The following is a 24,079-nucleotide window of genomic DNA, read 5'->3' as shown; positions in this document are numbered from 1 at the left end:
ATTTTAGTCCTGAAATTTAGAACAATCACTTCTAGTCTTTCTAATTCCTAGCTATTATAGTGAGACGCCATAGATTGGCCATTTGGTATTTGCATTATACTTTACAAGTTTAGAGGATGGGTCAGGTGAGAGAGCACCTTTGAGCTCAACTCAATTCCCTCCCTATGGTGCTGAACCTTAAGAAAAGAAACATCAAACCGGGAAAAATAATCCAGGTACGAATGCTCGTCATTGACGCTTTTATACAAATATAAATTATTGCCATTGAATTGAACTCACAAGAGGTTACTCTTTAAGTCTTACTATAATGTTTGTGTATTTATATAAATTGCGGTCTTTTCTGGAGTAAAAAAGCCGTATTTGATCACAAATCTTACAGTTAAAAGTACCCTACTATTACTAAATAGTTTGAATGAGCCATCACCCTGATCAAGTAAACATATAAGACACAACATTATTACACATGTACTTCAATTCACAAACTACAATCTTTTGAAGACCCACATTACCAAAAAACCAATATTTTCAGCGACCCTAAAGGCGTCAATAAGTAAGCATGGGAACTTCAAGAAGCATCATATGAGCATTCCAGTAAAGATGTGGAATACCATATTCAAAATGTAAGGATCCTGATGTGTATTTTCTATGGGTTTCGCCTTGTCAGACAAAGCTTCCTGTATACCACTAGCCTGATGCAAGCAACTATTCATCATCAGGTTCAGTGGAAAAGTCAGGCTCTTCAGGTTTTGGTAACTTAGGCATCTCATCTTTTAACCTATGAGCCCCTCTCCTTGTGTTCGCAGCAAACCTTGAAGCCAGTATTGTGACCCCAAGGTTGAGTTTTGCCTGAGAAGGATTTGAACCAGGAGAAAAATGTTCCTCTTCCTTCTCATTGGCTTCTTTCTCACTCAACGCAGAGGATTCCCTCATGCTGAGATCTTTTGCAGTCATCCTCCTCTTGTACCGATGCCAAGCAGCCTGTATGAAGCAGGCTGCCCAAGTCCTCCAATGGTGAGAATAAAATCGGAAGGTGTGCTGCAGCTTCTTGCTGTGGAGGCGTCTGAATTGATTGGCCACAAATCTGAGATCTTCAGCTCGCAGTGCAAAACCTTCAACTTCATTCAGTGCTCTGACTGTTCTAGTTGAAGATGGCAAGTTCACTGTAGATTTGGGAAGCAATGCCCATGCAAGTAGTTCCTCCCCACAAAAATCTCCAGGTCTCAATATAATTGAGTTGAAGAAACCAGTTCGCCCTCCATTGGTTGTAGAACTGTCCAGTCTACCTCTGATAATAAAAAGCATCTCTGTCACAGGGTCACCCTCACGAACAATGTAGGTCCCTGCAGTGCTTAGGGAGGATACTAGACGCTCACATATTGCATCAAGCAGCTGATCATCCATCTGTGAGAAGAAGGGAACCTGAAAAAAAGGAAAGCAAGTGAGTTTATATGCTCCTACAGAAGTAACTAAATTGAAAAAATACTGCCATTTCTTCCTTTTGCGTTTGTGTGTGTGTGAAAGTGAGAAGAAAGGAGGGGGGGGGGGGGGGGGGGGGGAAGAAATGTCCACCATGTTCAACAAAAGATACAAATAGAGGTTATTTCAAATGACTTTGTTAGACCGAATTATGTACACGTAACACTCAGTCTGAACTCTGAAGTCTATGATAGTTTTTTCAGTATTGCCTATGCCACATAATCTTGAAAAGACTACAGTCGGTATCATGGATTCTGGGATTCTATATTATACACAGCATGTATAAAGTCAGTTTCCTGGATCAATTACCCTCGATCATTTATTATTATTTTTAATGTGTAAAACACACCGTTATTAGCAGGCTGGAGAGCTATTCTCAAACAAATAATGGCATGTTTGTAATACATTTCACATATAAGCCTTGGAGGCTAGTTAGAAAAGATACTCCCAAGGATCTTTATGGCTGTAAGTCCCACATGAGAGTTCCTCCAAACCCATTATTTTGTGTAGAATATGAAAAAATGACCAAAGAGTGCAGGTTTTTAGCTCTAAAAATACTTGTGGGAGAACCATACACGACGAACAAGGTCCAAGCATAGGTGGCACTGGATATCACGGCGAAGATCAGCAGGTAAGCCACGGAGGATGGCTTCTTCATCAACTCCTCGAGTTGCAAGCCACTTATATTGAACAAAACATCGAACGCGTTGTCTCAAATCTTCAGGGAGTTGGCGGTGCCTCATCCACTCCTCAGTGTCTCTTCGCTTGAGTCTCCATTCCTCTAGCCTCACAGTGAGAGATTGCAAGTACGTCTACATCAGAAAAGCAACCTTAACACATAAACTAGCATTTCATAAACGAGAATCAATGATACGTTTCAAAGTTAATATTAAATTTTAACTTAAATGTAACTGCATCTGATGGTTAAGTTATTATAAGGGAGGAATAAAAAAGAAGATACAAGAAAGGAAAAGAGAGAACTTAGCAGCGTCAGCTGGCAAGTAGAGACAACTTAACAAGATGATCCACAATTTCTAAAATCATCATTTTCCTAATGGATATGAATAAGGGCTTAAAGAGAGAGAGAAAAAAAAAAAAAAAAGAAGCCGGGCCAATTGCAAATGACAGAAGACTAGTCAATACCAAAATTCCTTAGTACCTGTGTGCATGCACAAACACACAATATAAAATTATATGTATGATGATATTAAACTATTCAGTAAAGAAGCAAAATTAAGTTCATGATGTTACATAGGAAAAATCAACTGGAAAAATAATAATAATAATATGATTCAGACATCCTAATTCAGTACAGACTGTATAGTGATAAGAGTATAACACAAAAGAAAAGTGCACTCAAATACCACAGATGATTGCACTGGCTTGATTGTCCAAAAGACTCCCCGGATAGATCCATATATGTCTAGACACTAGAATCTCTTACTAACTACTTATTGCGGGGTGCCTTATTAAACTATCTAAATGACAAATAAAACATAAAAAAGTGACCCATAAAAATAGTATTGTACCAAATCTTCTCCCTTGTCTTCTTAATCAATCAAGCAAGCAAACCTCAAGGATCTATTGCAGGCACAGGCAGCATCGGGTGTTACGTATAACAATTAAATTGGTCACAAGTTCATATTGAGTCCCCACAATTATACAAGCATGAGCCAGGCATAACTAATAGGAAGAGATGCCCAAAAAGAACACAAACAGTCTCACCTAAAGAAGTTCACTTTGCAAATAATTCTGTACAAAAATCTAGATTTGAATGAAGAAAAGGTATAGACCTGGGAAGCAAGAACTAATAACTTGGCTCGTTTTAACTTTCTAGTGAAAATGTACTAGACAAAATGCATGAAATGTTCAAAGTTTAAAAGAAGTGAAAAATAAACATTCATTAAGTTCTTAATTGACAGAAAAGTAAATTGAAAGTTGAATGGCAACAAATTAAAAATATACCTGCATATTCCCAATCAAATGGGCAAATAAGACAAGACCCAGGATGGCAATAAGAATAGCAAATGATGTCTCTCCAATAAAAGTGCTTGTGGACAAATTCTGCCCATATGAACTGAGACAAAAGAAAGCAAAGAGATATCTGTAAACAATTTATTTTTGGGCAGACTAGCTGTTTGTCAGAGAATATACTTCTTAATGATCCTATCATATGCATTTACTTATTGTTAGTGGCAGGGGCTAGGGTCTGTCTATACCTGTTCTTGGTTAACAGTTCTTCCTATCATATGTCATATTTGGAAGTAAAAAGATAAAATGAAGTTATGATTGATCCTCATGTCATGATTGCATATCATAAATGCCATACTTCAAAGAGTTTTTGTTATGAAATCTTATTACTTATCAAAAAAAAAGTTTTTGTTATGAAATCAAAATGCAGGTCCTATGGTTATTGCATTGGCAGTTAAACATGCATTTATGGGCTCCTCAAAAAAAAAAAAAAAAAAGCATTTATGGGTGCAAAAACTGGTCAGTTATCAAAAATTATAATTCAAATAAGCGCCAACAGGCCCAACACCACAACTTATACTGAAAAAGCAATTAAAAACTTTTGCAGTCATCATCATTGTTTTAAATAAACGAAGAGAGAATGGTAAAAAGAGAATGATAATCTTAACGTATGAAAAGAAAAATCAATTTTATAAATTCATAACCTTACTAATTAGAAAAGAAATTATACCTTAGATTTTGTAAGCCCCACCATAAACAATAGAAGTACTTTTCAATGAAATTTGAGAAAAGAACATTTTTCGTAACTGCATTTTGAAATAAGCCATAGTTGAACTCATTATTATCATCTGCATTACAGCTCTTAAACACATTTGTAGTACTTTCCCATATCTTGCGATCAATAAGGTTATCACAATCAAAATAATTCAGCCTGCAAATTGTAGAATTAGATTCCTCTTTACAATACTTTTTCCAACATGAGGAATACCGGTCAATCGATAGCAAATACCATGCTGCCCCTAAAACCTGCAATCATGAAAATACAATCACAATTTGGCATCACCATTGTGTTACTGAAAATAGAAATAGTATTTAACAAAGGAAGGAAAAAAAAAAAAAAAAAAAAAAAAAACCCTACCATAATTAGACCAGCAAGGGGTTGGGGAGAGAGAGAGAATTACAATTAGAGGAAGCCAAAAAAAAAGGTTACATACATGGCTAGCCAGCATGTACAACAGTAGATTATATGCAGCCCCTGCCCAGGCAGTCTTAGTGACCACTCCGGTTGCCTTAATTATTTGCGAACTTAATGGAAAAATCAGATATAATCTTGGTACATATTGAAGCAGAACAATTAGTGCAAGGGCATTGTTCTTTTGATCAAGTTGGGACCTTCTTGTTGCCGGTATAATAAACCAGATGACCATCTGCATAAATAATTTTAATCAGTTGTGCTTTGACTTTCTCACTAGGAAAGTTTTTGGAGCAAAACAAGAACAACAAAATCATGATAAAGTTTAGATAACAAAATGGCTAAACACATCGCATTTTCGAAACAAAGAAACCATGCCACTTTATAGCTTGCCATGATACGGGAAGAGGAAATTTTAGCTATGGTAATCTAATGTGGATACATTTTAAATGTTATTTCCCTTTTAAAAATTTCATGCCTACCAACAAAGAAAATTAAGAACAGAATAGATTTTACAAAGTGAGCATGATCACCATTATTTCACGCAAACATGACAATAAGTTTGAGACTTCATGTATTTAGCTACATGACTGACTCCTAACAGCAAAACCAAATATGTGGATGGTCCTGAGAACTTGAATGGAATAAAACCATCCAATCAGAGCAACCAAGGCTCCTCTTCAAAATTGTGAAGTGCATACAAAAGCAAATATCCAAGGTATAGAAAGTTGCAACAAAGATAAAAAAAATTTTCCTTCCAAATGTACTTTTCTCCAGATGAAGTTTCATCTTTTAATGCTGAAACTTCTTATTGGAGTCCAGGTCCTAAAACAAGCAATTTCTCTCATCTCGTACCAGCTAGTTGTTTTCATTTTTCAAAAGCTTATTTGAAAATTCACTCAGTAGAGTCAATTTTTTATAGCATCAAGCTGTAGTAGAATATTAATTTGAATTACCCAAAGAAAGTTCCAGCAAAAGTTTTTCAATAGAATTTTCTGGAAAATGGATCAATGAGTCTTGAGATTATTAAAGACTCCACAAACAAAAAAACAAAAAAAAAAAAATAAAGAAGAGAGAAATCACTATAACCTTCCTAAAGCAATAGGATTATACTAGATAATACAGTATTATGACTTAAAATTTCAAAACCTACAAAATCCAGCTCAAGAATTCATTTGAATTTTACTAATCATCATGTGGTCGACCCTAACTAATTTGTTGAGGATCCATAGTCAACCCAGAAATTTTGGGACTGAGGCTTTGCTGTTATTGTTTACATTATTGTGTGCATACTCTAAGTCTGCCTATGTCAGTGTTTAGTGTCCCAAATTCCGTATGCAGCCAATCCCAAACCTCGTGGAAGAAGGGCTGAGGCAGGTTGATAGCCAGTGTAAAAGTTAGTTACTTTATATAAATAAAACCATCACAGATATGGGTTTGGGAATCCCTTACTAGTGACATGCTGACTTTGACCTTAAGTGCAGTGAGGAGGAAAGGGAAAACTAGAGCATTTTCTGTAGGCATCATGCTACATACATTGACATGCAAGTGCAGTAAAAAGTGGGCAAATATTTTGAAACTGTAACGGAAAGGTGTGGGGATGAATATAATTAACATAGGCACTTGGAATATAGGATCTTTAAGTGAGAAATTGATGGAAATAGCAGATACAATGGCTAAGAGCAAAGTAAACACACTTCACCTTTAAGATACAAAGTGGGTATGTGAGAAATCTAGAGAACCAAGTGAATAGCATACAAAATTTTGGTAGGGAAGACAAAAAAATGTTTAGTAGCCTCCTTTTTCCAAAGTGGAACTCCCAAAAATCTTTCTCACAAAGCAATTAGTCTCAAATCATAATAAAAGGATTCTAACATTGCTTTTGCATATATCTATAAATAAATAATAAAAAAATAAAATGCTTTTGCATATAAATGAATCACTTTTCCACTTTGCCTTTCTTTCTTGAGGAGCAAATATCACACATCAAAACTTTAAATGGCAACCAAAAATAAGAACGTCTTTATACCACTAACCAATATTAAATCTACTGTGGCTCAAACTTGGCTTTTTAACAAATGAGCCTAAAGAAGGAGCTTAGGTTGGTCATTTAGCTTAATGAACAACCCATGTATGAGCTTTGTCTAAGGCTCTAAGCTGCTCAGTGAGTATTTTCATTCGTAGCCCTAACTAATATATAACCAACTATACTTTAAGGTAAAGACTATTATTGTTAAGAAGCAACATGTCTATAAAAATGTACCGTGTTCATAAATAAGCAAAGGTAAAATAAGAATGTTAAGATAACTGCATGGAAACCTAGGACAATAAGATAAAACATGAAGTTATCCATTCAAAGGTGAGGGTGGCTGAGGAAGAATCACATAAGATGATTTTGCCATGTGCAATGAAGACCAACTAATACACCAGTGAAAATAATCAACTTAACTCAAATCATCGGAGTGAGTAGATGTAAAAGAATGTCAATTATAATATAGGTAGAAGTAGAAAAGAATAATATGTAAATTTGGGTGGCAACAGAGTATGTTCTTAGAAGATAGAACAGAAAAAAATAATATATATGAATGACCCCAGTTAATTGATGAAAATCCATTATCTAATTGGGACTAGGGATTAGTTGAGTTGACTTCCATAGAATGTGTCATATTCTATGTAGTTAAATTCTTTATCTGATTTAATTCTTGATAAACTTGATCTAATGTAAACCAAAGTCCAAGTCTTTTTGCTGCACAATCCAACTATATTCAAAGAAAAAGCAAATTTAATAGTAGGATATGTGTGAAATAAGATGTATAGAAGGTCCTACACACTCCACAACAAAGTACCTGAGGAAGGGGCAGTGTGGCAATGAGATCAATAAAGAAGTCCGATCTAATATACCTCCGTGCAATCTTCTTTGGATCCATGACAAGTTCACCCCTCCCAAACACTCGGGAGCTAGGTGCAACATAAGCAGTCCTGAATTTTATAATCACATGCAACAAATAAAATATATCTGCAACAGTTCGGAAACAGGTCACGATAATTCGCAAATGGAAGTCTGTCTTCACGCATGAAGAGTCAGTATTTCCTCCAAGAGAGGGCAAGAAAAAATATAATGGATCAACAAAAAGCGCCACTAAGCATGAAAAAATGAAAACCCGGTTCCATTGCAGCACAATCTTGCTACCCGGGTCAAGAATTCTCTTACGCCACGGCTCGTGATCCTCTGGAAACACCTTAAAATTCCCATTTCTGAAAGTTTCATTATATCTATTTCTTCCCCCGACCATCCCACTATCAGGTCTTAGCAATGAAGATGGTGGAACCTTATATGCAGATGATGACCTTTCTAGCTGTGATGGTTCAGTTCTTCCCAATCCCCATGAAGACTCGTTATTTTTTTTCCCATCAGAATAAAACCTACAACAGTTTAGGCCCAACAAAATTATTGTCATACAATGCACAAAAGCTCAATTTTTTAACTGAATACACTAAAAAAAAAAAAAACCCTATTTTCATATTTTATGTGGCTTTGGCTTCAGATAACTCAAAATCCACTATGATTAAGCCCATTACATACATAAAACTGTATTAAGGTCCAGCTGACAGAGAGTTTAAAAGTTCTCTAAAACACTAAACATAATTAAATCAGTTAGTTTGAGTAGTTCACAAATTATCTTAGCCAAAATAGAGCATTTGTAACCAAAAGCTGAGCTCATCTTAGCTATAAATATAGTAGTATTGATTCTATTGAAGGCCCTATTTCAATAGAAGTTGTGTCTCAGCAACCCCAAAAACTAAAATTTTACAGAAACAAACAAAACCCAGAAGATGAAATACCTGACTAGCTTTTCCTTCTTCAGTTCCATGCCAAGAAGAAGTATAAAGCTGAAATCTGATCCTCTAAAGACCAAACATACCAGTGTTTTCACACTTTGCTCCAAAACCCAACTCTCTAAAAAAAACAAAATCTGAGCTCAGTGAGCTTGAGTTGCAGAGTATTATTGTAGAATAGAGTGAAGGCAAAGGAAATCAGAGATGGGTTTGGTAGGGAGATGAAGATCAAAAGGTAGACAGGGACTCACGAGTAGTTTATAAATTATAACTTATTGGGGGCAGTTGTAAATGTGTTCAGACAAGAATGAACAAGATCTTCTGTTCTTTTTTTTTTTTGGGGTTAAGTTTCAGACAAGAATAAGAACAAACAAACCAAACAGAACATAAGTCAACAAATGTTGACCCACGAAACAACTAGGAAATGATTTCATCAATTGTTAGTTTGTCTTCAGTCCAGTCCATGTTAAAACCATTTTTTATTTATTTATTTATTATTATTTTTTTCCTGTTTTCTAAAATTTGGGGGTGTAGTTGGACTCATGTTATTTCAGCAACACGTCAAGAGTCAAGACTTGGATTTTATTTTGTTTTATTTTATTTTTGGTTGGGTATTGTATGTAGAGTTTTTTGGCTTAATATTGCTAAATTCGAAGTTAATTTGTGTTATAGGTACTGTTCCAACTTATTTAGGAATCTGAGGAAAGAGAGTGAATTTCGGCAATACCATTGCCGAAATTCGACAAAAGTAGGAGAGAGAAAGAGAAAAAGTAGGAGAGAGAAATTTTTGATTTTCGGCAACACCATCACCGAAATTCCTTCTGCCCATACCTGCTGCCCGAGTGGATGCTCGAAGTGTGAGTGCGCGCAAGGAAAACCAAACGTGGCAATGGCATTGCCGAAATAGGAGGGGAAATTTTTTTTTTCCCCTCCTATTTCGGCAATGCCATTGCCACATTTCACTTCTTTTTTTTTTTTTTTTTTTTTTTTTTTTTTTTTTTTTTAAAGAAATGATATGTGCACACAATTTTTACAATATTTTTACAATAAATTTTAAGTGGCAGGTTGTTATTGTTGGATTAAAAAAGTAATCTCAGTGTTAAATTCAAATTTTAACTAATAATAACTAATTACCTGTGATTTGTTGTGAAAATATTGTAAAAATATTGTAAAAATTATGTGCACATATCATTTCTTAAAAAAAAAAAAAAAAAAGTGAAATGTGGCAATGGCATTGCCGAAATAGGAGGGGGAAAAAAAAATTTCCCCTCCTATTTCGGCAATGCCATTGCCACATTTGGTTTTCCTTGCGCGCACTCATACTTCGAGCACCCACTCGGGCAGCAGGTATGGGCAGAAGGAATTTCGGTGATGGTGTTGCCGAAAATAAAAAATTTCTCTCTCCCACTTTTTTTCTTTCTCTCTCCTATTTTTGTTGAATTTCGGCAATGGTATTGCCGAAATTCACTCTCTTTCCTCAGATTCCTAAATAAGTTGGAACAGTACCTATAACACCATTGCCGAAATTCACTCTCTTTCCTCAGATTCCTAAATAAGTTGGAACAGTACCTATAACACAAATTAACTTCAAATTTATCAATATTTAGCCAAAAGACTCATCGTATGTATGTATTTTATGAATCCAAAATTAAGGGGAATAACATGGGTCAAGGAATAAACTCAATGTCTTTTCTATTAAAACACTTTGTATTTGTAGGAATATATATATATATATATATATATTTTTTTTTTTTTTTTGAGAATCATGTATTTGTAGGAATAGAGGAAATGCGAATCATTCCCTTTTATATATTATATATAAAGTAGCATATTTAACCACATTATAGATCACAAAATTAAACTCTCACTAATAAATGAGTTCAATTGTTTAGTAAAATTGTAAGGATGCGCTATGCGTTTAGTTTGCCGTAGTGTGAGAGTTCATAGGTCATGCTTACAAAGTTATGTAGCATGGACTGGAAGTTATGTGTACTGAGTGTATCAACTTATTTTTTCTAAAAAAGAATTATTTTATTAAAATACGTTAAAAAGCTTATGGTACATTGGTATTACGATAAAATGCTTTTTAAACGCTAAATTTATCGCTGCAACATAGTCAACATGTGAGAGTGCAAGACAAACAAAAATTTAAAGATCAAATGTGAAAAAAAAAAAAAAAAAAACCCTAACAAGGTTCTATGAGGTTGTTTATCTTCAAATTCTAATAATTTTATTCTTTACTTATTGGCATCTAATTTTGAATCAATATACACACCATTAAGCTATATTCTAGTACATACTTTATAAGGAAAGATAGCTAACAATAACATTAGTAGTGAACTTAAAAAGAGAATTATTAACGAATGCTTTTAAATGTATTCATTTATAAACTATTTTTGGAAATATTTTATGGGAAAATAATAAATCAATTAATTTTTTTGACAGTTTTTTATATTTTTCATTAAAGTGATGTTAAAACTTTCCTAATATAGTTTATTAACAATTTTTCTAAGTGCATTTAAAAATTAAAAATCAATATTATTTGTTTAGTTATTCCTAGAATACACCTTAATTTACAATATCTACTACATTGTTATTAAACAAATATACTTAGTTTCTTATCAATTATACATTCTTTTGTTCTTTTGGGCAATCGGTCATGTAGTTTACTATTGATACTCTATTTCATTGGTAACTTAGAACATTCTCACACAATATACACTCAACTAACTCAATTTAATATCAATTTAGGTTACCACATCACATGCATGAGCAAAGGCAGCTATCTGCATCAATGCTCATCTACAAAACACCTAGAACTCAAACATCTATTTTTGGAGCATGTGTATTATCAATATCTAATATGTAATTTACAAATAAATAATGAGTGTTTTCATCTTATTATTAAGATTCTCATAATATACTTTAGTCGCCATCCAAACTAATAACCTTATTATAATTTCAAGTTAAGTAACCATGTTGCAACCCAAAGACATTTCAAACTCGAGTAGCCTTTACCTCACTCGTTTACCAAAGCAACCACACATATAAGGTCGTTGAAGATTTAAGCAACTTCACCAATATTTGATTAAGTTTGGCCCAACCAACTAGTGACCGTGCTTTAGGTTTTACAAAAACCTAGCTATTGTAATCAAATTTTTTTAGCATCATATTTTTAGGAAAATATGTTTGCTTCCTTCACAAAGCATACCATGGACATTCTTAAGGTTATATAATTGGTTTCCTAATTTACTTCTCATGAGAAATTCTAAAAAATTGAACACTGTCTATTGGCATAACAATATCTAAATCCTTTACTCTTGCACATCAAAAAAAAATATAACATTCTCTCTAGAATGCAACTAGGAAACTAGTCATATAGTAAAATTCTCTTTTCTTAGATTATATTTAAGACCAATACCATATAACTTTTTTTTTATTCAAACAATTGATGTAATTTTCATTATCCATCAATGAAGGAATACTTTTTATATATATATAGGTTTTCTTAATTTTTCTTGTTTAATTAAATTAAGTGATGACTCCATTATAAAGCTATTAGATTAGGGGTAAAACAATATCGACAGTTAAATATCCACCTTCAACTCTTTACTTGTTAAGAAAAAGAAATAGGGTAAAGTTTAGCTATAAAATTGGTTGTAGTCTTAAGTTACAACCTTACTCAATATTATTAACATTATTACACATATATTTCGAAAATCTAACCACTGAACTGCATATTCTTTATGCTCTTAATACACGTGTTAAATTTTGTGCCAATCGAATATTATTTACTATATAATCTATAAGATTATATTTTATATATAATTTTAAACTATAAAAACTTGTAATTTAAACAATTTATTGATAACATAGCTAGCTATTAATCTTTAATTTTCTAGAAATTTTACAAGTATGGGGGATATAAAAAGAAAATGTAATCCAGTGGTAGATTTGTCAAAATTCATTTTCAATAAAAAGATATTAAGTAAGGTTGTAACCTTAAGTTGCAACAAATTTTGTAGCTAAACTTAGTTTAAAGAAATATTATATCTTGATAAATAAAAAAAGAAAAAAAGAAAAGAGAGAGAGAGAGAGAGAGAGAGAGAGAGGTCCCTCTTAGAGCTACAGTTTTCACTAAGTGCTAAGAACAAGGATATATTTAAATCATTAAAATTTTAAAATATTATTCTAAGAAAAAGTTATTGAATGATGTAATATTAATAAAAAGTTATTGAGTATATATTTTTTTAGAGAGTTCCAACCTATGACATTTACTTTTGATGATAATTTTTTATCATTAAATCAAGACATCAATCAATTTTTGGTGTAGGCGGTAAATGAACCTCAGATCTCTTATACAACTATCAAATACTTTACCAGTTAAATTAACTGGAACCCACGTTATTGAGTACACTTAATTATTAGTTCAACTAATTAGCACTTTCTAATATCTTCGACTTCCAAGGTTCATATCCTCCTCCACCTTACTATTGAATTATCAAAAAAGAAAAATTTTTTTTTTGCCCAATTTAATACTCCACTGATTAAGGACATAATTCATGGCTGCTTTTGTACTTGTTATTAGCAGGCTTTGTTGATTTCGTATACTATAGCCCGGTAACGACTTTTGATACTTTTAGAATAAACTCGTGATGGAAATCTATGTTTCAAGCATAAGAAGTTATGATAATATTTAAAAAGCAGCTAATGTGCAGTTTATAATAGTGAATCTTGTTTTTTAAATTTTTAATAGCATCCTTTGATATTTGTATGAAAAAACAAAAACTAACAAACAAAGATTAGAATTCTTCTCTCTACTTATTGTAACAATTATCAATTGGTTGGCGTAATCTTCCCCATGTAATCATTCTAATATGTATTTTCTTTAGTTTGGTTTTTAGACCTACAAATCATGTTAAACTATGTGTGATTAGATTAATTAAAGTTTATCGTTATTTTGGACAAATAAATCCAGTAACAAATAAAACATGATTTAATTAGGTTTCATATATATTCTAACAAATTCTAATTGAATTTGGTATGTTCTTTTATGCTTCAAAATTATGGGACATGATCCAGTTACTCCATCCAATAATTTATTTTTGGTTAGTATTTTAAAATTCCCACCATTAGATTATGCGTTCTCATTCTTCTTAATATTCATGTTAAATTTTGTATTAATTAGATATTATTTGTTATTCGATCTATAAACTCATGCTTTGTCTATAATTTTAATATATAAAAATCTTGAAATTTAAAAATATTATTGACGAGATATTTACTAATATTTGATCATCTTAAAATTTTGCTAGCATGAAATGTACAAGAAGAAAATTTAAATTTATAGTGGATTTGTCAAAACACAAATTCAATACAAAATTATTTAGTGTATATATTACCAAAAATAACTTGAATCCAACCCATTAATTAAATATGTATATTAATATATATATATATATATATATATCTATTTGTTGAGTTTTCCTATGCATTGCACAAGTTAGCAAATATTCTATAATGTAAAATGAAAGTTTTTAAGTTTTTCTTTTGCTTCCTCTATAGTTTTCGTATAATATATGCCATTAAGCCTTTGCAAACTCACACTTTTTCACGTTATCATTCTAATATATATATATATATATATATATATATATAGAGAGAGAGAGAGAGAGAGAGAGAGAGAGAGAGAGAGAGAGAGGTGAAATGCACAACTTACAATCCGACAGATACTTATGAATGACTATTTATTATAATTGTTTAATTGAAAGTCTTTGCATGACGAGAATTAGATATTTGATAATAAAATAAACTACATAACTTGTATGAAACTAGAAACTTAAACACTTTGCCTAATTCGTTGGCTGCGATGATTTGGAAGTGGTTTAGGAACAAAATACCCAGTATGATATAAGATTCCCACAGCTGTAAAGAAGCCAAATGAGTATCCAATGCCTACTCCTTCCCATAAGAACAATGTCTCCTTACTCTCATCCTTTGATGATTCTGTTGGTGATAGCTCTTTAGCACACGAAACCTGAATCTGCATTCCGCATAGTCCACTATTGTTAGCAAAAAAGTTCGGATCATTCATAGTGTCCATTTGGCCACCAACTGGAATCTTACCTGTGAGCTCATTGTTACTCACATCCAAAACAGACAATTCTTGCAACTTTGCTAGTGATTGCGGAATTAAGCCTGATAATTTATTATGTGACAAGTCCAAACTCTCAAGACTCTCAAGGTCACCAAGACTTATCGGTACCTTTCCAAAGAGGATGTTATGTGAGATGTTGAGATGCTTTAGATCCTTCAATCTGCCTAATGATGTTGGGATCTCACCAAATAGTTTGTTCATTGACAGGTCTAACAAAGAGTAGAGTTGGAGGTTACGGCTTGAGAGACTTCGTTTTGACTTCTTCCAATTCACTATCAGATAATGTAACTTGATTGAGATGGCGACAATATCAGGGAGTGGTGAAAATTCGTTTGATGTTTCAATCATACCAGCAAAATCTCCAAATTTTGGAGAGATGTTGCCAACAAGATGGTTGTTTGAGAGGTCAAGAATTTGGAGGCTACTAAGTTTGAAAATACCATTAGGGATGGAACCTTGGAGGGTGGTATTACGTAAATTTAGGACTTGAAGAGTGGAGATTTGGCTAATAAACTCTGGCAATCCACCTGTGATTTTGTTGTCATGGATATCTAGTTGCTCAAGCTTGCTCATTTTGGTCAGGTTTCTAGGCAAGCGGCCAGTAAACTTATTTTTTCCCAATGCAAGAAGTTTAATTTCTTGGGAAAAATTTGTTGGAATTTCACCAGAGAATTCATTAGAAGAAAAGTCAATGAACCCGAGCACTTCATTGGAGCTAAAATCTGGTAAGTTGCCAAAAAATCTATTGCTTGACAAGTCTAGTAATAGGAGGTCATGAATATTAGAGATAGATTGAGGAACCTTACCTGAAAAATTATTTTCAGCCAACATGAGGACTATGAGAGAAGTTGCATTACCAATGTTGTTTGGCAATTCTCCAGAAAAGTTGTTTTGAGATAGGGAAAGAACTAATAAACTTTGAGAGTTGAACAGACGAGGTGGGAGAGAACCTGTAAGACTGTTATTTGATAGAACTATGCTTCCAACTTCCATTTCAACAAGCCATTGTGGGAACATTCCTTCTAGCTTATTCTCACTCAAGTCCAAAACTTCAAGAGTCTTTTGTTTAGAAATCCAATATGGGATTTCTCCTGTCAGACCGCAAGACTTCATAGATAATTCAGATAGCATAAACTTTGGCTCAATCTTTGCATTGCTATTCCATGTTAGATAATTCCCTCCTAGAAAAAGATGCTTCATGCCCTTGATAGTGAACAAACAAGATGGAATTTCTCCACTGAGTCGGTTGTTTTCCAACTGAAGTGTTTCCAACTTCGTCAAATTCTCTATAGACGATGGAATTCTACCTGTCAACATGTTATTGCTCAAGGCCAAGATAGTTATGTTGGATAGATTGCCAATAAAAATAGGAATGTTCATTGACAAGGAATTATCCCTCAAGTCTAATTCTTCCAACCCCTTCAAATACGAAAATGAAGATGGAATTTCACCAAAAAACTTGTTGCTGCGAAGACACAATCGCTGCAACTTTGTCATGTTCCCTATTTCCTTGGGGATATTTCCACCAAAAAAATTTTCTTCCAACTTCAAAACCCGCAAGTTTTGAAGAGAGCCCACTTCCCCACTAAGAATACCATGGAACAAACTACCACTTATATCAAGATATCGAAGATACCTCAAATGGAAAAGTTGAGAGGGAATGGAGCCATTGAAGTGATTATTCTTCAAATCAAGATAAACCAATCTGCTTAAATTGGCAAAGCCCTCACCTGGCAATTCACCTTGTATTTGATTCCCTTCCATGTCAAGCAGCATCAAGCTTCTAATGCGAAAGAGTGGCGTCAAGATGGTGGAAGTCACCACCATGGGCTCCATAGATTGCATGAAAACAAGGGAGTCAAGATGCAGAGCAATCACAGTCCTCGAATGAAAACGAGTACTACAAATGACCCTGTTCCAGTTGCAACAATCTGAGGTGGAATTCCATGACTCGAACTCAACGACTGGGCTTTGTAATGAGGGAGAACTAGTAGTTTTGATGAGAGAGGATTTAAACTCGAGAAGGGCTTGTTTTTGATATTCAGGGCAACAAAGAGAAGGGGTGAAAAGAATGAGAAGCGCTAGTAGCAGGCTGAGGTTGCCCATTATCGTTGTGTTTCTTTGTTCTTTGTTGGATGGTCATGGTTATAAACAGTTTGGAGGAGTGTGATATGAAGAGGTTTTCATGCTGCACCACTAATCACGGTGTTCTCAAAGTCTAACTCAATGATCACGTAGCATTGAAAATCTGTGGAAAGGAAAGAGAGATCACTGGAAAGCATTTTGGCTAGTCTGGTATCTCTTTTCATGGAGTGAGTTTACACAAAAATTTGACTTTTAAAGAATAAAGCAAGCTTGGAAGCTGGAAAGCAAAACGTGAAAAGCATTTTGTGTTTCCGCATAAACGACTTGTGGTTTATTTCTTGCTTTATTCACTGCATCAAGTCGTGCATTACTGATTGGAGAAGCAAGAATCACTGTTCGTGGATTTAGTTTTAGTTTGTTAGCACAGTAGTTTCTCTATCACTGGGGTTCTATTGCATCCTTATGAGTTTGAAAATACTCATATATTTCATGCTTTGCAGGTCATCATCGATCAATGATCATACCCATTAGAAATGCTACCTTAAAAAGAGGTTCACATGGCTGCACCACCAATCGCGGTGTACCCAAAGTCTAAGTCAGTAGGAACGAAGTAATATATATTTTTTGGATAATCGATGGGAAAAGGAAAGAAACTGGAAAAGAAGAATGAAGAATGAAGCACTAAAACAACTACCTGTAACGAACTACACTAACCAATTGGAAAATAACACGTGTAGACTAAGAGATAAATATGCATGAGTGGACGACTTGTAGTTTTAAGTGTTTAGCTGAGAAGCTAGATGCAATTAAATACGACATGTCATATATTTTTTGCATTTTAAGCTCATTTTCTAAGTTTTACCATAATTCATTTTAGTCATCTAATTTTGCTTTTGTTCATTTTAGTTCTCTAAATTTCAAGTTTAGTCTATTAAGCCCCTTTCGTCAACTTTTGTTATTATAATTATTATTATTTTAAAATTAAGGATTATTTTTCAATCATTAATTGGATTTTTTTCCATTTAAAAAATTTGAAGAAAAAAAATTAAAATTTGGACAATCAACCGCAATATTTAACCGAAGTTGATGAAAATGTCTTAATTGAATAAACTTAAAACTTAGAGGACCGAAACGAACAAAAGCAAAGTTAGATTATTGAAATGAATTATGGTGAAATTTAAAACTTGCGTAGGTAGCAATCCTAGTCCAAATTTGACTTAGATTTAGTGCGAATTTCTATTGATTCCTCGCTTTAATTGGACTCAAATTTAATTGGGTTGACATTTTTTAACTTCATTATTACATTTGTAAAAATATAGTTCATTAGCATTCTTCTTTACACATACTGGCATGTAACTCATGCATACGCGCAAGAATTTGAACAATATTTATAAAAAGGATAAAAAAGACATTGAAGAATTTTATCAGTTATCTCTATGTCCTCATCAACTTAAAAAATTCTTGGAAATAACGTTCACTGGATGTGATATCATGATACCATCTTCATCTTCTTAATTACACATTTATATCTATGTTCTCATCAACTTCAATATGGGGATTTTAGCACCTCAGCACAATCACCTAAATGTACAACTTGCCCTCAATATGAAAGATTTAAATAATTAAAAAAAAAAAATTAGTGTTAGGGTTTTCTGGAGAGAGAGAGAGAGAGAGAATGGGCTTTTGTTTATACTTAACACGTTTTGACTATTGCAAAATATTGAAACATATATTATATAGAAGGAGAAAGAAACGATAAATCACAACCCAATCATGGATTTTGGCATGATTTTTTATTATTTAGTCCCATGTGTTACGATGGCTAAAATATTAACTCCATGGATCTTTAACAACATAAATTTGTATACAATCAGGTTGTAGATTTATAGCTCTTATACTAATTAGAAAAGAAATTATACCTTAGATTCTGTAAGCCCCACCATAAACAATAGAAGTTACTTTTCAATGAAATTTGAGAAAAGAATATTTTTCGTAACTGCATTTTGAAATAAGCCATAGTTGAACTCATTATTATCATCTGCATTACAGCTCTTAAACACATTTGTAGTACTTTCCCATGTCTTGCGACCAATAAGGTTATCACAATCAAAATAATTCAGCCTGCAAATTGTAGAATTAGATTCCTCTTTACAATACTTTTTCCAACATGAGGAATACCGGTCAATCGATAGCAAATACCATGCTGCCCCTAAAACCTGCAATCATGAAAATACAATCACAATTTGGCATCCCCACTGTGTTACTGAAAATAGAAATAGTATTTAACAAAGGAAAAAAAAAAAAAAAAAAAAACCCTACCATGATTAGACCAGCAATGGGTTGGGGAGAGAGAGAGAATTACAATTAGAGGAAGCCAAAAAAAAAGGTTACATACATGGCTAGCCAACATGTACAACAGTAGATTATATGCAGCCCCTGCCCAGGCAGTCTTAGTGACCACTCCGGTTGCCTTAATTATTTGCGAACTTAATGGAAAAATCAGATATAATCTTGGTACATATTGAAGCAGAACAATTAGTGCAAGGGCATTGTTCTTTTGATCAAGTTGGGACCTTCTTGTTGCCGGTATAATAAACCAGATGACCATCTGCATAAATAATTTTAATCAGTTGTGCTTTGACTTTCTCACTAGGAAAGTTTTTGGAGCAAAACAAGAACAACAAAATCATGATAAAGTTTAGATAACAAAATGGCTAAACACATCGCATTTTCGAAACAAAGAAACCATGCCACTTTATAGCTTGCCATGATACGGGAAGAGGAAATTTTAGCTATGGTAATCTAATGTGGATACATTTTAAACGTTATTTCCCTTTTAAAAATTTCATGCCTACCAACAAAGAAAATTAAGAACAGAATAGATTTTACAAAGTGAGCATGATCACCATTATTTCACGCAAACATGACAATAAGTTTGAGACTTCATGTATTTAGCTACATGACTGACTCCTAACAGCAAAACCAAATATGTGGATGGTCCTGAGAACTTGAATGGAATAAAACCATCCAATCAGAGCAACCAAGGCTCCTCTTCAAAATTGTGAAGTGCATACAAAAGCAAATATCCAAGGTATAGAAAGTTGCAACAAAGATAAAAAAATTTTTCCTTCCAAATGTACTTTTCTCCAGATGAAGTTTCATCTTTTAATGCTGAAACTTCTTATTGGAGTCCAGGTCCTAAAACAAGCAATTTCTCTCATCTCGTACCAGCTAGTTGTTTTCATTTTTCAAAAGCTTATTTGAAAATTCACTCAGTAGAGTCAATTTTTTATAGCATCAAGCTGTAGTAGAATATTAATTTGAATTACCCAAAGAAAGTTCCAGCAAAAGTTTTTCAATAGAATTTTCTGGAAAATGGATCAATGAGTCTTGAGATTATTAAAGACTCCACAAACAAAAAAACAAAAAAAAAAAATAAAGAAGAGAGAAATCACTATAACCTTCCTAAAGCAATAGGATTATACTAGATAATACAGTATTATGACTTAAAATTTCAAAACCTACAAAATCCAGCTCAAGAATTCATTTGAATTTTACTAATCATCATGTGGTCGACCCTAACTAATTTGTTGAGGATCCATAGTCAACCCAGAAATTTTGGGATTGAGGCTTTGCTGTTGTTGTTTACATTATTGTGTGCATACTCTAAGTCTGCCTATGTCAGTGTTTAGTGTCCCAAATTCCGTATGCAGCCAATCCCAAACCTCGTGGAAGAAGGGCTGAGGCAGGTTGATAGCCAGTGTAAAAGTTAGTTACTTTATATAAATAAAACCATCACAGATATGGGTTTGGGAATCCCTTACTAGTGACATGCTGACTTTGACCTTAAGTGCAGTGAGGAGGAAAGGGAAAACTAGAGCATTTTCTGTAGGCATCATGCTACATACATTGACATGCAAGTGCAGTAAAAAGTGGGCAAATATTTTGAAACTGTAACGGACAGGTGTGGGGATGAATATAATTAACATAGGCACTTCGAATATAGGATCTTTAAGTGAGAAATTGATGGAAATAGCAGATACAATGGCTAAGAGCAAAATAAACACACTTCACCTTTAAGATACAAAGTGGGTATGTGAGAAATCTAGAGAACCAAGTGAATAGCATACAAAATTTTGGTAGGGAAGACAAAAAAATGTTTAGTAGCCTCCTTTTTCCAAAGTGGAACTCCCAAAAATCTTTCTCACAAAGCAATTAGTCTCAAATCATAATAAAAGGATTCTAACATTGCTTTTGCATATATCTATAAATAAATAATAAAAAAATAAAATGCTTTTGCATATAAATGAATCACTTTTCCACTTTGCCTTTCTTTCTTGAGGAGCAAATATCACACATCAAAACTTTAAATGGCAACCAAAAATAAGAACGTCTTTATACCACTAACCAATATTAAATCTACTGTGGCTCAAACTTGGCTTTTTAACAAATGAGCCTAAAGAAGGAGCTTAGGTTGGTCATTTAGCTTAATGAACAACCCATGTATGAGCTTTGTCTAAGGCTCTAAGCTGCTCAGTGAGTATTTTCATTCGTAGCCCTAACTAATATATAACCAACTATACTTTAAGGTAAAGACTATTATTGTTAAGAAGCAACATGTTTATAAAAATGTACCGTGTTCATAAATAAGCAAAGGTAAAATAAGAATGTTAAGATAACTGCGTGGAAACCTAGGACAATAAGATAAAACATGAAGTTATCCATTCAAAGGTGAGGGTGGCTGAGGAAGAATCACATAAGATGATTTTGCCATGTGCAATGAAGACCAACTAATACACCAGTGAAAATAATCAACTTAACTCAAATCATCGGAGTGAATAGATGTAAAAGAGTGTCAATTATTATATAGGTAGAAGTAGAAAAGAATAATATGTAAATTTGGGTGGCAACAGAGTATGTTCTTAGAAGATAGAACAGAAAAAAATAATATATATGAATGACCCCAGTTAATTGATGAAAATCCATTATCTAATTGGGACTAAGGATTAGTTGAGTTGACTTCCATAGAATGTGTCATATTCTATGTAGTTAAATTCTTTATCTGATTTAATTCTTGATAAACTTGATCTAATGTAAACCAAAGTCCAAGTCTTTTTGCTGCACAATCCAACTATATTCAAAGAAAAAGCAAATTTAATAGTAGGATATGTGTGAAATAAGATGTATAGAAGGTCCTACACACTCCACAACAAAGTACCTGAGGAAGGGGCAGTGTGGCAATGAGATCAATAAAGAAGTCCGATCTAATATACCTCCGTGCAATCTTCTTTGGATCCATGACAAGTTCACCCCTCCCAAACACTCGGGAGCTAGGTGCAACATAAGCAGTCCTGAATTTTATAATCACATGCAACAAATAAAATATATCTGCAACAGTTCGGAAACAGGTCACAATAATTCGCAAATGGAAGTCTGTCTTCACGCATGAAGAGTCAGTATTTCCTCCAAGAGAGGGCAAGAAAAAATATAATGGATCAACAAAAAGCGCCACTAAGCATGAAAAAATGAAAACCCGGTTCCATTGCAGCACAATCTTGCTACCCGGGTCAAGAATTCTCTTACGTCATGGCTCGTGATCCTCTGGAAACACCTTAAAATTCCCATTTCTGAAAGTTTCATTATATCTATTTCTTCCCCCGACCATCCCATTATCAGGTTTTAGCAATGAAGATGGTGGAACCTTATATGCAGATGATGACCTTTCTAGCTGTGATGGTTCAGTTCTTCCCAATCCCCATGAAGACTCGTTATTTTTTTTCCCATCAGAATAAAACCTACAACAGTTTAGGCCCAACAAAATTATTGTCATACAATGCATAAAAGCTCAATTTTTTAACTGAATACACTAAAAAAAATAAAAACCCTATTTTCATATTTTATGTGGCTTTGGCTTCAGATAACTCAAAATCCACTATGATTAAACCCATTACATATAGAAAACTGTATTAAGGTCCAGCTGTCAGAGAGTTTAAAAGTTCTCTAAAACACTAAAAATAATTAAATCAGTTAGTTTGAGTAGTTCACAAATTATCTTAGCCAAAATAGAGCATTTGAAGAATGAGTTAAGGTGCCCATAATCCATATAACCAAAAGCTGAGCTCATCTAAGCTATATATAGTAGTATTGAAGGCCCTATTTCAATAGAAGCTGTGTCTCAGCAACCCCAAAAACTAAAATTTTACAGAAACAAACAAAACCCAGAAGATGAAATAAAGAAAGGAACACTTTTACCTGACTAGCTTTTCCTTCTTCAGTTCCATGCCAAGAAGAAGTATAAAGCTGAAATCTGATCCTCTAAAGACCAAACATACCAGTGTTTTCACACTTTGCTCCAAAACCCAACTCTCTAAAAAAAACAAAATCTGAGCTCAGTGAGCTAGAGTTGCAGAGTATTATTGTAGAATAGAGTGAAGGTAAAGGAAATCAGAGATGGGTTTGATAGGGAGATGAAGATCAAAAGGCAGACAGGAACTCACGAGTAGTTTATAATTTATTGGGGGCAGTTGTAAATGTGTTCAGACAAGAATGAACAAGATCTTCTTTCCTTTTTTTTTTTTTGGGTGCAGCTTCAGGCAAGAATAAGATCAAACAAACCAAACAGAACATAAGTCAACAAATGTTGACCCACGAAACAACTAGGAAATGATTTCATCAATTGTTAGTTTGTCTTCAGTCCAGTCCATGTTAAAACCATTATTTATTTATTTATTTATTATTTATTTTTTTTTCCTGTTTTCTAAAATTTGGGGGTGTAGTTGGACTCATGTTATTTCAGCAACACGTCAAGAGTCAAGACTTGGATTTTATTTTTTATTTTTTATATTTTATTTTTGGTTGGGTATCATATGTATGTATTTTATGAATCCAAAATTAAGGGGAATAACATGGGTCAAGGAATAAACTCAATGTCTTTTCTATTAAAATACTTTGGATATGGGGCGGAGTCAGAAATTTTTGTTTGAGGGGGCCAAGTTGCAACACTAATATATTTATCAAGACAACCCCATACACACACATAAATACACATGCTTTTTTTATTATATACACACACTTTTTTATTTGATAAGTTATATATATACACACACACCTAACAAAAAAAGAGCTTAATATTTTCAATCAAAATTATGTTTGATGGCTATCTTTCATAAAATTAATAAAATACATTTTCACAATTTTCATAGTGAAATTCTTAAAAAGTTTCATTTTCTGTAAAAATTATCAAATTTTATACTAATTGTGGGGCCCAATAGTCTATGGGCCCGGCTCGCTCGCTTATAGGGAGTCCACAGGCCCCAAACTAAAGGAGGCCAGGGCCCAAGCCCAAAAATAGTGAGCCCGAT

General features: G+C 33.5%; 1 protein-coding gene across 4 annotated transcripts; it reads right to left on the bottom strand.

The window, feature by feature from the left end:
* Positions 1 to 373: 373 nt before the first annotated feature.
* Positions 374 to 23,306, bottom strand: LOC126715735 (cyclic nucleotide-gated ion channel 17-like). 4 transcript variants are annotated; one of them, XM_050416501.1, is made up of 8 exons: positions 22,971 to 23,305; positions 22,330 to 22,513; positions 7,486 to 7,878; positions 4,662 to 4,874; positions 4,178 to 4,473; positions 3,442 to 3,553; positions 2,052 to 2,288; positions 374 to 1,419 (listed from the first exon to the last, which is right to left on the bottom strand). In XM_050416501.1, exons 1-8 carry the CDS (start codon positions 22,997 to 22,999, stop codon positions 703 to 705), a joined length of 2,181 nt encoding a protein of 726 aa, XP_050272458.1. In that variant the 5' UTR covers positions 23,000 to 23,305; the 3' UTR covers positions 374 to 702. The 4 variants fall into 4 exon arrangements, with proteins under 4 accessions (XP_050272458.1, XP_050272459.1, XP_050272457.1 ...); XM_050416502.1 differs by lacking the exon at positions 22,330 to 22,513 and having other exon boundaries at positions 7,486 to 8,062; positions 22,971 to 23,306; XM_050416500.1 differs by lacking the exons at positions 22,330 to 22,513; positions 22,971 to 23,305 and adding an exon at positions 8,483 to 8,887 and having other exon boundaries at positions 7,486 to 8,062.
* Between the last annotated feature and the right edge of the window lie 773 nt (positions 23,307 to 24,079).

The sequence above is a fragment of the Quercus robur genome, chromosome 2 (genome assembly GCF_932294415.1).
Source record: "Quercus robur chromosome 2, dhQueRobu3.1, whole genome shotgun sequence".
NCBI classification, from domain to species: domain Eukaryota; kingdom Viridiplantae; phylum Streptophyta; class Magnoliopsida; order Fagales; family Fagaceae; genus Quercus; species Quercus robur.
The sequence above is the reverse complement of the archived record's forward strand: the minus strand, read 5'-3'. Positions and strand labels throughout refer to the sequence as shown.

Bases quoted from the DNA above. Each gene is read 5' to 3' on its own strand.
- LOC126715735 (XM_050416502.1), bottom strand. From the start codon at position 22,999: ATGGAACTGAAGAAGGAAAAGCTAGTCAG. The intron at 8,063-22,970 runs GTAAAAGTGTTC...AAACTGTTGTAG, and splicing joins AAGAAGGAAAAGCTAGTCAG to GTTTTATTCTGATGGGAAAA. The intron at 1,420-2,051 runs GTATGGTTCTCC...CCTTTTTTTCAG, and splicing joins GCTTGGACCTTGTTCGTCGT to GTTCCCTTCTTCTCACAGAT.